This window comes from Podarcis erhardii (genome assembly GCF_964252035.2).
Source record: "Podarcis erhardii genome assembly, chromosome: 1".
NCBI classification, from domain to species: Eukaryota; Metazoa; Chordata; class Lepidosauria; order Squamata; family Lacertidae; genus Podarcis; species Podarcis erhardii.
Genome location: NC_138497.1, coordinates 111421629 through 111437391, shown reverse-complemented (window position 1 = coordinate 111437391; position 15763 = coordinate 111421629). Strand labels below are relative to the sequence as shown.

General features: G+C 42.5%; 1 protein-coding gene across 1 annotated transcript in view; it reads left to right on the top strand.

The window, feature by feature from the left end:
- LOC309348661 (sodium channel protein type 2 subunit alpha-like) overlaps nucleotides 1-12603 on the top strand; it is a 51190-nt gene extending 38587 nt beyond the window's left edge. The window contains 7 exon segments of the mRNA XM_081874240.1: nucleotides 91-213; nucleotides 2328-2600; nucleotides 2881-2934; nucleotides 4607-4748; nucleotides 7496-7596; nucleotides 7764-8034; nucleotides 9056-12603. Of these exon segments, the coding sequence (XP_081730366.1) occupies nucleotides 91-213; nucleotides 2328-2600; nucleotides 2881-2934; nucleotides 4607-4748; nucleotides 7496-7596; nucleotides 7764-8034; nucleotides 9056-10215 (2124 nt within the window). The 3' untranslated portion in view covers nucleotides 10216-12603.
- The last annotated feature ends 3160 nt before the right edge of the window (nucleotides 12604-15763 follow it).

Genomic DNA, 15763 nt, shown 5'->3' with positions numbered 1-15763 from the left:
GAGCTGATATTCTATCTGTTGTTTTTGTTGTTAAAAAGATATAATTTATACTTTTTCAATAATTCTGTAACTGTTATCATTTCTGAATAGGTTTCTATAGTGAGTCTAATAGCCAATGCCTTGAACTTTTCCGAACTTGGTCCCATTAAATCGCTTCGGACACTGAGAGCCTTGAGACCTCTGAGAGCATTATCGCGATTTGAAGGAATGAGGGTGAGTCAGACATCATTAAATAACAATTGAGGGACTCGTGGTCAGAAACAGCAAGCGGTATCTCTGTTTCTTAATGTAAGGGTATAGGTGCTGTTTTAGTTTGCAGTTGCTAGCAGGAACATTGCTTTCAGCCAGGGATGGGGGGTTGTGGATAACCATAATGCCCCCAAAGGAGTCAGTGGGGTATGTTGTGAGCCACTTTGTGGTCTTTTGATAAAGAGTGGTATAGACATTTAATTAATTATAGTAAAAATTACATCCAAGGCGAGCATAACTTGACTTGGGGAGAACGTTTTGTGTGTGTGGCATCCACACAGAAAATTGTTACTATGATTCACTTTTATCCCATCCTTTTCCAAGGACCTCAGGACTGCATACATGGTTCTCCCTTCTGTTTATCCTCCCAGCAGCCCTGCCAAGTAGCTTAGATTGAGAAAGGAAATTCCCCCAGTAGGCTTTGTGAATGAGTGGGGTGGTCTCAGTACCAAAACCCTGACTGAAAACCAGTCCCACCCAAAAGTGACTAGAGCTGGTCAGAGACCACCCACTCAAGAATCTTTCCCAGAAAGGGGGCATTTGCAATCATTCTATAGTTGTTCAGATCTTTCAGCTCCAGGGAGAATTTCTGAAGGAATGGTCTTACTGCTGCCTCTTCCAGGCAGCCCAGTACCATTCCCTCTTGGAGTGAGGCATTGATAAGCTCTGCCTTCTCTTCCCATCACCAGCCAAGAAGAGTGTGGATTTGATATCGTGTCCCTGCTCCTCCACATGCAGCTGCTGGGTGACCTTGGGCCAGTCACACTTCTTTGAAGTCTCTCAGCCCCACCCACCTCACAGAGTGTTTGTTGTGGGGGAGGAAGGGAAAGGAGAATGTTAGCCGCTTTGAGACTCCTTCGGGTAGTGATTAAGCGGGATATCAAATCCAAACTCTTCTTCTTCTTTGGTGCCCTCACTACGACTGTGTAGGCTTGATAACAAGCACATACATATCTTCAGTTATATTCACCAGGAGCTTTCCTGCACTTGCATTCTAGCTGCCCCCCCTCCAAATACAGGTGTCCCAGACAATAGCCTCTTACCCAATCTCCTTCTTTTGGTTATAACCCAAGTGAATATCATCCCTTCCCACCCACTCTGCAATAAGCTTATATCTCCACCTGTAAGCGGTTAGCTCTCCTGTTATATTCACAGCCTTCTGTTCTCGTTTGTTCTCTAATACATTATTAAGCACATAATAGGATCCCACTTTCCCTTCCTCATTTTTTCTAGAGGAATATATTTATTTAGATAGTTATTTGAATACACAATATTCACATTACTTTTAATGTTAGACTTAAATAATTATTAGGGCAGCAACAACAATCTTCCTTTAAAAAATATTTTCAAATGCAAAGTGACAATATCATCTTAGAAAGACGTGGTCTTCTGTGACGTAAGTGTGCATCGTCACAGAGCCAGAAGATGACTCATTCCGTCTTAGAAAAGGGATTATGCCTTGGGGGAAAGAGGTGTGGGGAGGGGTTTGCCAAGGGGAGCTGTTCTTGGTGGATTCAGTGGCAATAAACATGCTTTGCATAAAGACTGCAAGTTTTATACATGTAAAGCAAGAATAAAGCATGAAATGCACATAGGTAGCCTGCTTCTGAGCATAATGCAGAGAACTAGCGTGCATAAAGCACATTAAAGCATGATTTGTGCAATAAGACCACATTATCCTAACTAACTAGACTAAGGCATAAGACCTTATCACTGGGTAGGGTGAAACATAATAAGGCATAAGGCAGGAGCCCACTGCTTTCGCTGGAGTTGCTAAGAGCCTCCAGGACAGCGGCAGACATGACCTCTTAACAGCCATGATGGTAATGGCTTGCTAATGGTTTAGAAACTTTCCCCCAGAACTTTGGTTTTTATTTAAATGCAGATTTATGTTAATCAAACAGATCAGTTGATTAAAATGCTTCAGCCAGTTGACTGGGATTTAATTGGAGTTTACCATTAAGTATCTGATAAAATCTAACACCAGCATCAGAAGCTACCTAAATACTTTTCCCAACATCAAATCTTTTGCAGTCGTTTCAATAACTTCTGTTCACTTCTTTTGTCGTTTTGTCTAGGTGGTTGTGAATGCTCTGGTAGGAGCCATACCCTCCATCATGAACGTGCTTCTCGTTTGTCTTATATTCTGGCTAATTTTCAGCATCATGGGCGTCAATATGTTTGCTGGCACGTTCTACTTTTGCATGAATAATACAGATCAGAAGATGATTTCACATGAAATAGTTCAGAATAAATCAGTTTGCGAAAGTATGCCAAATGTATCCAGATGGACAAATGTTAAAGTAAACTATGATAATGTGGGAGCCGGATACCTTTCTCTACTTCAGGTTGTAAGTAATCCCCCATTAGATACCGCTCCATTAGCAGTAGGTTGGATGTCAGTTTTGTCGGGTGGAATCCCATTGGTGTCCTTCCGCTCATAGAAGGACGCCTGCTATGAAGGGAGGGGGAGTCAATCTTTCCCAGTTTCAACCTACAGCTGTGCATGTGTGCTAAAATGGTCACCTGTATATGCAAGAGTTTTAAGCTATGCTTTGGGAAATGTGCACAATATTCTCAGCTATTAGAACTTAGATCGTGGATAGCTTTTAACATATCTCCTCTTTATAGGCCACCTTTAAAGGATGGATGGAGATAATGTATGCTGCTGTGGATTCCACAGGTGTAAGTACATGATGGTATCTCGTCTCTTTTTCTTTCTCAAATGCTGAGTGTGTGTGTGTGTGTGCGCGCGCGCGTGCACGCGTTTTAAAGCGCTTACTATCATATTTATTCTCTTAACGAAAACAGTCTTGTCTTTCCAATTTGTTTTTAAGAACATCGCCCCTCCCCCCCCAAAAAAATGGGCACCTTGTCTAAGATTTGGTATGTGGTGTTTTGTTCTCTGAATATGGGTAAGGGAATACAGTGGTGCCCCGCAAGACGAACGCCTCGCAAGACGGAAAACCCGCTAGACGAAAGGGTTTTCCGTTTTGGAGGTGCTTCGCAAAACGAATTTCCCTATGGGCTTGCTTCGCAAGAAGAAATGTCTTGTGAGTTCCTGCGGGTTTTTTTCCCTCCCCCCCCCTTTTCTAAGCAGCTAAGCCGCTTATCAGCTGATCCGCTATGCTGATAAGCCGCTAAAAGCCGCTAAACCGCTAATAGCGCTAATCCGCTAAGCTGTCAATGGGCTTGCTTCGCAAGACGAAAAAACCGCTATACGAAGAGACTTACGGAACGGATTAATTTCGTCTTGCGAGGCACCACTGTATTCTGGAAGTGGAAATTGCTTTCCTAAGGACCAAAGAGCATGAAGTTAACCTTTTACTCTTAAGTAAAAGGTTTTTTGCCTTGGTTAGCCCCAAATCTGGGAACAATTCAGGGTACCCTACTAAAGGGGTCCAAGGTTTGGGTTCTGTCCGAAAGCTCAGATGGGGGCCAACATGCCATAGGACATCCCTAAATGGCATCCTGGTGGGATTTCTCCATTAGATCTGCATAAATCCTTTCACCAGGATTAAGCCTGATGGTGATATCAGCCAGCAATTGGGTTTGCTGTTACGGGACACAGACTCAATGCCAATGCCAAATCCAGTTTACATCTGCTGTCAATAAAATTGTGGCTGGCCATTTTCATCCCAAGCTAGTCTTATGTCTTTCTTACTATGTTTACAGTGTTAGTTCCCACCCCGCTCTCATTAACCCTTTACCCACAAATTAACCCTTTACCTTAAGTCTGTTGGTTAGGAAAGTGATTTAGCAGCTCTGCCTCCTGTTTGACCTTACTTTCCCTTTTATTTTCTCCCTCACTTAAGTCCTTGTTTCTATTCTCTTCCCCCCTGCCTCTCTTTAGTGACAGCTAAGGGAGAGTGGGAGCAAGCACTCATGCACTAGAGGCCCAGACCTGGGAACATAAGAGGCTGCAAAGACCATTAGTTCATCTGGATCAGTATTGGAAGCAGCCCTCCAATATTTCAGACTGGGGTCTTCCAGCCCTACCTGGAGATGTCAGGGATTCAAGTCCTACTGTACCATTAACTCTTAGAAACAAATGTATCCCTAGTTTAAATTGCCAGTGAAACATGGGAATAAACTAATCCCAACTGTGGTTCTCAGGGAGCAATTGCAAGACCAAGGCCATTCTGTAGAACATTTTTCAGTATCTATAAGGGAACATTGGGTTTTTTAAAATATGCTCTAGTTTTGTGAACTGGCCTTATGTATTTTCTACAGACATCTATATGCTTGTTCTTATTTCCTTGGTATTGGTGTTTAAGCAAGCACCTACATGTTTTTAGAAGATAATCTATGCAGCCCATTGGGTACTGATCTATTTTTATGTTTCCTTGCATTATAGTTGGATAAACAGCCCAGATATGAGGCCAACCTGTACATGTATCTTTACTTCGTCATCTTCATCATTTTTGGTTCATTCTTCACCTTGAATCTTTTCATTGGTGTCATCATTGATAATTTCAACCAGCAAAAAAAGAAGATAAGTGTCCAGATTAATCATATCTACTTCATACAGTGAGCTGTGTTTCACAGAAAATACAGTGGTACCTCAGGTTACATACACTTCAGGTTACAGACGCTTCAGGTTACATACTCCGCTAACCCAGAAATAGTACCTCGGGTTAAGAACTTTGCTTCAGGATGAGAACAGAAATCGTGCTCCGGCGGCGCAGCAGCAGCGGAGACCCCATTAGCTAAAGTGGTGTTTCAGGTTAAGGACAGTTTCAGGTTAAGAAGGGACCTCCAGAATGAATTAAGTACTTAACCCGAGGTACCACTGCATTCAGAATGTCATAGTTGTGTACCATTCCAGAATCAGCACTATGTTTTCTTACTGCCATAGCATTTGGAGGTGCTTATACAGTACGACTGGTGTGTTACTTAATTTACACCAATATTCAGTTTTCTGAATGGTCAGCTGAACTTGTTGTTACAGCATAAAACCTGATTGGCAAGTTTTCAATGAGACATTTGCCCTTTTCCAGCATCTCTTACAAATGGATAAACGAGTGTAAGCCATAAGGCAAATGGACTGCCTGAGTGCACCTCATGTTGTCCATTAGCAACAACAAACACTGCTTTAGAACTTGACCAGGTTATTGAATTTGGAAGGAAAAAGAGAGCTAGAGTTGGGTGTCATCAGCATATTGGTGATCTCAAAACCCAGACATCCTCCCCCTGTGGTTTTGTGTAGATACAGCTTGGGGAAGAAGATGGAACCCTGAGAGACACCATAGACCAAAGGCCAAGGTATCAAACAGGAGTCCCCTAGCACCTCCTTCTGAAACTGCCCCTCCAAGAAGGTCCAGAATCACTGTAAAACTGTGTCTCCCATTCCCACCATAAGGTCTAGAAGGATAGCGTGACTGGTGGTATCAAAAATCATAGAGAGGACCAGCAGAACCAACAGGAACACACTCCCCATTGTCCTACATAGATAATCCATCCAGGTGACCAAGGCAGTCTCCATTTCATAACTATACCTGAAGCTTGACTGACTTGGCTGTAGATAATTTTCCTCATCCAGGAATACCTGGAGCTGAGGTGCCACAACTTACTCAAGCCCTTTGCCCCCAGATGGACAAAGAGCTTCACATTCTGGTATGTATGGGGAGAAGGGATAGGAACTCCAAGTGTACATCAGAGCATCATGGCTCTGAAGTTGATTAGTTAGGTACAGATATGTATGATTTTTAATGGATCTCGTTGTTCTCCATTCAGTCCTTCCCAACCATAAACCACCACTATATTTTCTTTGGGAGCATCAGGGATTCCATTTCTTGAATAGAAGGAATTTCACTGGAACGAGTTTTTCTCTGACAGAAACTCTTTCCTTCTAAGGAAGCTGCTTCCATCTCAGGAAGAGGGAATCTTTTGATCCAATCCAAACTGTTGATAGAATTACTATTCCTTCTGCTGGAGGTCAACTGATACAACAGCAGTGCAATTAAATCAACATTCTGCACTGTATGCAAGCTGTCAGTATCCTCTAATACAATTTGCAGTGACCTATGGATGATGAAAATAAATTAAATTGAAACGTAAAGCGTATGTACCAAAAACCACCACTAAGCAAGTACCAGAAGTAATTCAATTCAAGAAGGAGTTAACCGAAGCCAGTAAAAGGCTTCTTTCGAGGATATTCCATCACTTAGGGAACAAAGGGTATTCATCAAATAATGATCCGCATCAAATATTTTCATTTTCCTCTTTAAAACAAACCCTACATGAATGCAAAATAATGCCTACACTGGTAGACTGGGCAGGTGAATGTTCCATCTTTATGGATGGAATTAAATGCTGATGTTCCATCTACATGAGCATATCAGCTTTTGAGACAGAATGATGCATCCCCCTTTCCTCCCATAGTCCATTCTGGGAGTTCTTAGGCACTCCAGAGCCAATTTGAGGGGCACAGGGAGAGGGGCGGAAACCCCATAGTGCAAGCAGAAGTCCTTACACAGAGTTTCCACACAGGGCTTGTTAGGTGAATCCCAAAGTTTTGTGGTTAAAATATATCCATGAAGAAGTAATGCGCTTGCCCATCTACTTGAAATAAACGGGGTTTACCCATTTATATATGTATTAAAAATGTTTTTGTGTCGCTGTGTCATAAAATATCAGTGTGGTGTACAACAATTAAACATAAAGCACTATTTTAAAAAGTCAAATAATCATTAAAGTGACCAGCTAATCAATTTAAACAGGTGTAAAGGCCTACCAACATAAAAAAGTCTTCAAGAAATGCACAAAAGTCAAAAGTGAAGGGGCTGCCATATCTCTGATGAAAGAGTGTTCCATAGCTACACTAAATTCCTGGTTTCTGTTTGAAGCCAGTTGGGCCTCTGCAAGATGAGGTACAACAGGCAGCACTCCTGCAGATGATCTCTGTGATCAAGCTGGGATATTAGGGCTCAAGGTCCTTAAGGTATCCTAGAACCAAGTTGTTCAGGGTTTTGTGTATTAATGCAAGAACCTTGAAACTTGAAGCTGGCCCATGAGCACATGGGCAGTCAGTGCAGATGTTTTAGCAGATGTGTCACAGGCTGTCTGGCATCTGCTCCCATCAGCAGTTTTCACCTGCTGGAGCTTCCAGGGCAGCCCCACATAGAGCACATTGCAGTAATCCAGCCTCAAGGTTATCAACGCATGGAGTACAATGGCCAAGTGTGTACTTATGAGTCTAAAGTTATGGTTATAACCAGTGTTTTTTTTTAATTCCTTTACTTAGGAGGACAAGACATTTTTCTGACAGAAGAACAGAAGAAATATTACAATGCAATGAAAAAGCTGGGGTCCAAGAAACCGCAGAAACCCATACCCAGGCCAGCAGTAAGAATGTCTTGTATCTTTATTAAAAAACAAAAAATGCATTAATCAGACAAAAGCTTTCATTGAAGTTTAAAAAGCAAGTTCACCGAGAAAAAGAGCTTTCCCTTGCCCATGAAATGACATCACACCCCTTTTCTGTCTTACTTCTCTCTGTCTTGTTTCTGCAGAATAAATTCCAAGGCTTTGTTTTTGATTTCGTAACCAAGCAAGCCTTTGACATTGGGATCATGGTTCTCATCTGCCTCAATATGATCACCATGATGGTAGAAACAGATAACCAGGACCCCTCTGTGGAAGACACTTTGTACTGGATAAATGTGATTTTCATCATCCTTTTCACTGGGGAGTTTCTCCTGAAATTGATTGCACTCCGCTATTATTATTTCACCATTGGTTGGAATATATTTGATTTTGTGGTCGTCATTATCTCTATTATAGGTAAGGAATATTTGGGGCTCATAAGTGAAGAAAAGGGTCAGCTAAAGAAAGTATTTTGGAGATTTGGCATAAACTGTTGTAAACGTTGCTGGTACCCACTTAATTCCCTTTTTCTCCACTTGAGACTACAAAGTCTACATTGCAGCATGCATGGCAAATTGTTTTAACATTGCATTGCATCAGAAATAACACAAAGGTCTTTTATAAGTACTTGAGACTTTGTAGATGCAGGAGATTCAATTTAGTGGGGTCAGAAATGGTATGAAGAGTGGATGGAGAAAAACTCCTCTCATGACACATCAGAGGCACCCAATGAAATTGATTGGCAGCAGGGTCAGAATGGGCAAAATAAAAACACTTCTTCATACAGTTAACAATTAACTTCGTTCCTGCAAGGTGCAGTGATAACCACCAGGTCAGGCAGCTTTCAAAAAGGAGTATTATTTCATAAATCACTATTATTTAAATCCCACCTTTCAGGATATAAAACCTTCTAAGGTGGCTTACAAGGCCTTCCTCTGCTTGTGGAGGCGACTTTGAGCTCCTACTGGCAGAAATAGGGGACCATGTTTGTCTGTTCCCCTGCAGTTCCCCTGCCTTACAGGTCTGAAGGTTCCCTCACCCTTCCAGAGCAGATGTTCAGTGGCCACAGGGGAGAATTTCAGCAAAATAACCCATACCCCCTTCATCTAGCATGGACATCCTGTGAGCAGGATAGAATTTTTGAATCCATCCCATAGTATACACAGAGAAAATTAATTATCCCAGTGACGGCATGAGCTGTAGACATCCCAATGTCAGCCTAGCCTAGCATTCTCCCCTTGATCTTTCACAGGACAGTTGAGTCAGAAAATAACCACAATATGTGAACTAGAGCCAATTCCAGGTAAAAAAGCAAAGCATGGGGATACTGATTTGCCATTTCCACCTCACACTGCAGCCCCTGATTGAAAATGATGTGATTGTGTATTACATTAATATGTAATATTATAAAATGGTTTGCCCTATTTTTTTAAAACAGGTCTTTTCCTGTCCAAACTCATTGAAAAATACTTTGTGTCACCCACCTTGTTCCGAGTGATCCGACTTGCCAGGATAGGTCGCATCCTGCGTCTCATCAAGGGTGCTAAAGGGATCCGCACTCTGCTTTTTGCCTTGATGATGTCTCTCCCTGCCTTGTTTAACATCGGCCTCCTCCTTTTCCTGGTCATGTTCATCTACGCTATATTTGGAATGTCCCAGTTTGCCTATGTGAAAAAGGAAGTTGGGGTTGATGACATGTTCAACTTTGAAACATTTGCCAACAGCATGATCTGCCTCTTCCAAATCACCACCTCTGGGGGCTGGGATCGCTTGCTGGCTCCCATTCTCAACAGCAATCCACCAGACTGTGACCCTGAAAAAGTCCACCCAGGAAGCACAACCAAAGGAGACTGTGGCAATCCTTCCGTTGGGATTTTCTTCTTTGTCAGCTACATTATCATCTCATTTCTGGTTGTGGTCAACATGTACATTGCTGTCATTCTGGAGAACTTCAGCGTTGCCACAGAAGAAAGCGCTGAGCCTTTAGGTGAAGACGATTTTGAGATGTTCTATGAGGTTTGGGAAAAGTTTGATCCGGATGCAACCCAATTTATAGAGTACTGCAAACTCTTTGATTTTGCAGCTTCTCTGGAGCCGCCTCTTTTAATACCAAAGCCAAACCACCTCCAGCTTATTGCAATGGATCTTCCCATCGTCAGCGGTGACAGAATTCACTGCCTTGACATCTTGTTTGCTTTCACGAAACGTGTCTTGGGCGAAAGTGATGAAATGGATGCTCTCCGTGTTCAAATGGAAGATCGGTTTATGGCTGCCAACCCTTCCAAAGTCTCCTACGAGCCCATTACAACTACTCTGAGGCGGAAACTGGAGCTGGAGTCCGCTAAAGTCATCCAGCGAGCCTACAGGCGGTACCGTGCCTCAAACCCGGTGCGTAAACCTTCATTCATATATGACAAAGGCAAAAACAAAATGGACCCTGATAAGTTGAGTTTGAACTTGCCCCTGGAAACGAGGAAGAGGAGCTGCTCCACCACATCACCACCTTCATATGACAGTGTGACAAAGCCAGACAAATACGAACACGAAAAGTCAGAAAAAGAAGAAAAAGACAAAGATGACAAGGAGAGCAAAAAGTAAAAACGAAAGTGAACGTGTGATCCTGTCTATAGCAAATTTGTTTACAGCATAAGGAAGTTACCACTGATAACTGATAGGGATTGTGCTGGAAGTTTATGCCAAACTGCCTGTTTCTACAGTTATCCAACATAGTACACTTGCGCACCCAAGGCCAGCGTTGAACATAAATAAGGCAATCGTCATCTTATTGTTGGCTGAATAGTAGGGTAGCAGACTTGTGAGGACAATGCTGTGCTTCAAACCAAGAGGCGCGGATGGAGATGGATGTGCAAAATAGCTACAAACTGTCAGGACACGTCCATAATTGTGTCTATCATAACAAAAAAAATACCCACCACTGCTGAAGTAATTGTATCCACTGTGTGCATCCCAGTCACCACATGTGTCCTGTTTGACAAATTTCTCTTGGTGCCGCCATTTTTCTGTTTACAAATCGCTGTTTAATTATATGTTGAGCAAAGGAGCGAGGTGCTCTCTCTCTCATATATTTGTTTACATGCATTCCCTCCCCCCCACCAACACACCACCCTTTATAACTTAGGATATGGATGTGATATTTTGGACTTCTACTCATTGTGGGTGTGGTCCAATACAAGCATTTAGCAGAAAACCCTGGGTCCACTGCAAAGAGATGGCGTTCTAAAGAGGCATGTCAGGTAGGTGGAAGAGTCAGAAGAAAGGAAGAAGTGTCAACGTGGTTAAAGGATGTTGTTGTGCATGTGCCAGGTTCCGTTTAGATATTAAGTTAAACATCGGCTGTGCTTGCATAGACATGGCATAGGGCTTAAAAATCAAACTGCCTTTGTAGATATGCAGAAAAGGACAAGTTTAGTTAAAAGTTACACCCCCCCCCACACACACACACAATCCATGCAGTCCCCAAATTCTGGCTCAAGAACAAATAATGGCCACTGCTAAAAAAAATTAAATTTTTGCCCCACGTTGGGCAAAAGATTCCTGCAGTGCAGGAGCTTGAACTAGGTGACCCTAATGGGTCCAGTCCAGCTCTACAATTTTGTGATTCTATGAAATAAATTCAAATCCTGATCTGGCCTACCTTAGTCTACTCCAGAGAGCTCCATTGTGAGAAAAGAAACAGGAGGGTGAACAATTCAAAATTCCAGCATGAAAAGAAAAGCTGAGAGCGACTCCTCTGGACAACTGACAGGTGCTCAGCTCCTCAACACAAGGAATCAGAAGGGGCAGTGAGGAGGAGATGCAAGGCAGGAGAAAAGCCCAAGTGGAAAGCAGTAGCTGAGAATGGCATCAGCCAACACTTGGCAGGCTGGAGAGGAAGCACAAGCATCTTTGCAAAGGAAGGTCCAATCCAGGCAGAAGTGGCCTATGAAGTGGTTCTCCAGGGAGAGCCAGCAGCTGCTACAGGGGTGCAACCCTCACCCATAATCCCTAGGGGAAAACTTGAGGCATTGCAGCCAACTCCATAAAGGCATGTGCTCTCTGATTTTGGTGGGGCTGCTAGACTGCAACTGTCCACTTCCATGGTGTTGGCTGTGATGCTTGCTGTTTCCTGGCACTTACAGCTGAGGATAGGAATTCACCCTTGCTCTGCAGAATTAACCAGTAATTCTGCCTACTGAACTGCTTTGCTGGCTGCTGCTGACTCCAGGCTCCTCCGCTTTGAAAGGAACCAGTGCATCTCACAGATAAGGCCATTGGCTTATTTAAATTGCCTGAAACTTGCTCAGTGCCCTTAAAGAGGTGAGATAGTAATATCGAAAGCCACCAGGCACTGTTTTCACCTGGTAGTTCTAAGGATCCCTCTGTCGCTTCCCCTTTCCAAAATCGTTTAGTTTGGTCAAGTCCGAAAACTTCAATGGCTGCTCCTGAGAGATTCTCATGGTTTGGGCCTAGCATTCGCCAACTCGGTGCACTCCAGATGCTGTTGAACTGTGGCTCTTAGCATCGCTGACCATTGGCTGGGGTAGGCTAGTTGGGCCAATTCCCCTTCCTCCAGCTCTACTACAGTGGTACCTCGGGTTACATACGCTTCAGGTTAAATACACTTCAGGTTACAGACTCTGCTAACCCAGAAATAGTGCTTCAGGTTAAGAACTTTGCTTCAGGGTAAGAACAGAAATCGTGCTCTGGCAGCGCGGCAGCTGCGGCAGACCCCATTAGCTAAAGTGGTGCTTCAGGTTAAGAACAGACCTCCGGAATGAATTAAGTACTTAACCCGAAGTACCACTGTATTCTGATGTAATTTTGGTTTGTGTGTGCGCACATGCATGTGCATTTATACTAGAGAGGGAATGCTGAGGTGATATTTTCCTTCTTCAGATGAAGAATGGTTCCAGGAATTGCTGTGAAATATGGTAAAGCCACATGGTAGATCAGAATATGAAATTTCCACACTTCTCCTCCCTAAGGGAAGAATCAACCCAGAATACATATACATCCTATTCAGGCCTTTATCACAAGGCTTTAACATGTGAGGAGGGGGGTGTTTAATGAGTGTGCTAGCTTTGTCCCCATTTCCCCCCACATGTTTAAAGGCAACTGTCTGTGGTGGGGGAGCCTCCTATGCTGGTGGAGATTCTTGTACATTTTTGGATCCTGGTTTTTCAAGGTTCTAAAATGTGTGTGAGCCCGCAGAAGGACAGGAGGCTTACTTGGTGCAAACCATTACCCCTGAACACCTGGAGAGTGATGGGTGTAGAGCTACCACACTCCCTTTTCCCACATGTTTAAGCCTCAGTTTGAAGGCCTGAATAGGGCTATGCATATTCTAAAATATGGCATGGAATATGCTCTACCTAGGTATGCACATGCCTAGGTTCTATCTCAGAAACTAGGCACATGCACGCATAACATGATTGACCATGACAAAATATAGGTGGAAGCTTGCTTTCAAAACTGCACTTAATATCTACTCAGTCCATGTAGCTTTTATTTGTCCAGTAGTCGTTTGGGTTAGATTTTTTAAATATATATATACTTTAACTTACATATTCTTCTTAAAAAATGATTTGGCAAAAACAAAAATGAAGTTTAATAATGGCACCATTAAAAGACTAACTGATTTACAAAGTGTTTCATTTCATTTTTTTATTTTTATTTATTTATTTATTTATTTTGCATCACAAGAATCTTACATGTGTTTCCTGCAATAGACTAGCATGGCTACCCCTCTGGTGCTTACTTGGTAAGTTAGTTTACCCTGATTCTCTCTCACGTACAGATAAGAGATTTGCATGTAGCCATGCCCTACTCTATAGCTCATGCATAGAGAAAAAAATTTGCAAATAACTAAAAAGAGAAGCCTAACATCAGGTTTCAGGGTTGCATCACTTCAGCTATTTGCAGTTTGAAATGCCAGGATGAAGTTGCAATAGTGCAGCTAAAAATTTTGCTACACACTTTTGGGTAGTTGGGTGGATTTCCCCTCCCCTTCCTCTCCCCTCTTTTTATCATGAAATATTGCATTTTAACCAGTACATTCCACAATTCATCCATTGAACTGGACCAGTTGGTAATTTTATACTTGCCTTATATTGCTATGCTTCGGACAAACGTAGCCAAGAATCCTAACCAAATGTTAAATCCCTCCAGGATATGAAATTGTAGCCAGGGGGAGCCACAAGCCAAGACAAAATCTGGCCTCCATTGTTCTGTAGTGCCCTGCACTGGAGGGAATATTCAAATATGTAGCTGCTTAGCTTTGTCCTGAAACAACCATATTCTTTCCTGTGCAAAACTGACTGTGTGTATCAGTGCTTGCCCTTTTGAATAAATCCTTGGGCTTTTGAAAAGTAGCATTTGTTTATGAAAAAAAGAGAGAAAGGAATGATTGCCTTAACACAGGTAGCATTTACTGCAAGAAATGTGAGCCTTCTGTTTAGTGCGCAATCTTCCAGCAGCTGTTAACATTCTTTTCTATGACACTATCAGCTGGATAATAAAGCAAGGGCTGTGTGTATTCTGTGCAAGTGTGGGTTTGCAGTGGAAGCATCCTCTCTGATACTGGGGTCAGAGCCAGGTGTTCTGAGGACCTCGCCTTTATCTCTCCCCACACTTCTCTCATGTTGAAAACCAAATAGTCCACTGGATTGTGGGGGGCAATGGTTGTTGTGGATTTAATATGGCCAGAGAGTGGAGCTTCAGTGCCTTATTTGGCTGTCTCTTAGGTGATGCTTATTCCCTGCATCCCGGGTCTGTAAAATGAACCTGTTAGCTTAACTGATCGACAGATCTAGAGAACAGCTGGAATGCACATTTTCCAAAAGAAAAAAAAATGGCGAATCTGTCTGTGTTTCTTCATCCCAGCATCCCTGGGTGTAACTTGAAACCTGCATGGCACCTTGGAGAGCCTTATCTGTGAAGTTTGCTACCTCTTCCCAGGGTCCACAACAATGCAGACTTTATAGCTTTAACAGCAAGCCAGATTTTCTCTTACCCCCCTCCTACCCAATGAAGAGTTCTGGAGAGCTTCCTTACTGTGATATTTTGGTTGGCCCAATAAAGGCATTGCCATACTGTGGCGTTTGCTTGTTTGTTTTCTTATGGGCCAACATGACACATCTTTTGCTTTTTTGCTTTAAAATATTTTCATCAACAAGTGCCTGCAGTTAATCAGGTGGCAGATTTACTTTATTTTACTGTAATTTACAAATAATCACCCAAACTGCAGATGGCAAGCACCGCCTTAGAAGAAGCTTTTCCCATTCACTGTCACACTCTCTTACAAATCACATACCTTGCAGGCATCTTCTAAAAGCAAATATATGCGTTTTGCTTTGGGCCTATTGCTTTAGTCACACGCAAATGTGATCACTTCATTACTTCACTAATAAAACTTACAGCTGACTGAATATTTCTTTAATCAGGTGGCAGCCTTACCTGTATTCCTTACAGGTAGTATAAGCCAAGAGCTGAGGAACCTGCGGCCCTCCAGATCTCAATGGACAGCAACTCCCATCATCCCTGACTCTTGGCTATCCTGGCTGAGGCTGGTGGGAGTTTGACAACACCTGGAGGCCCAGATATATAAGTCCTCATGCTTTGCCATTCCCTGCCTCTTTCCCCCTGTGCCTACTGCTTCTCCAGTCTTTTGCAGAAAGAAAAATCCAAAATCCTTCTAAAATACCGTTCTTTTGAAGTGTGGTTGACATGTGCAAATTCAATGAAGTTCTGCAGTATATATTGGCAACAGAATTTAGGTTTGATTTTGTGCAGCATCTAGAGCTGGTACAGAATACATACAGCCTTGCACAGGGCTTTCAGAAGAAGATTGTATTCTGGTACTCTTTCCTGTGTCCCAACATAGGAAATCATGCATCAGTGGCAGAAATCAATCCATTGTAGAGACAAGAGTTTTGTTTTAAGTTAGCGACAACCTGATGCTGCTTAAAAGTGTCCTTTTTAATGACAGTCATGTGATGCAAAATCGTTTCTATAAAGATGTGCTGTAAACAATTACAATACTTTACATGTCTACTCAGAAGCAAGTCCCTTTTGTTTTCAGCTGGACATGTTCCTTTCTAAGTGTGGATGGCAGCCTTAATTGGTTTAAGAATATACATTTATATAA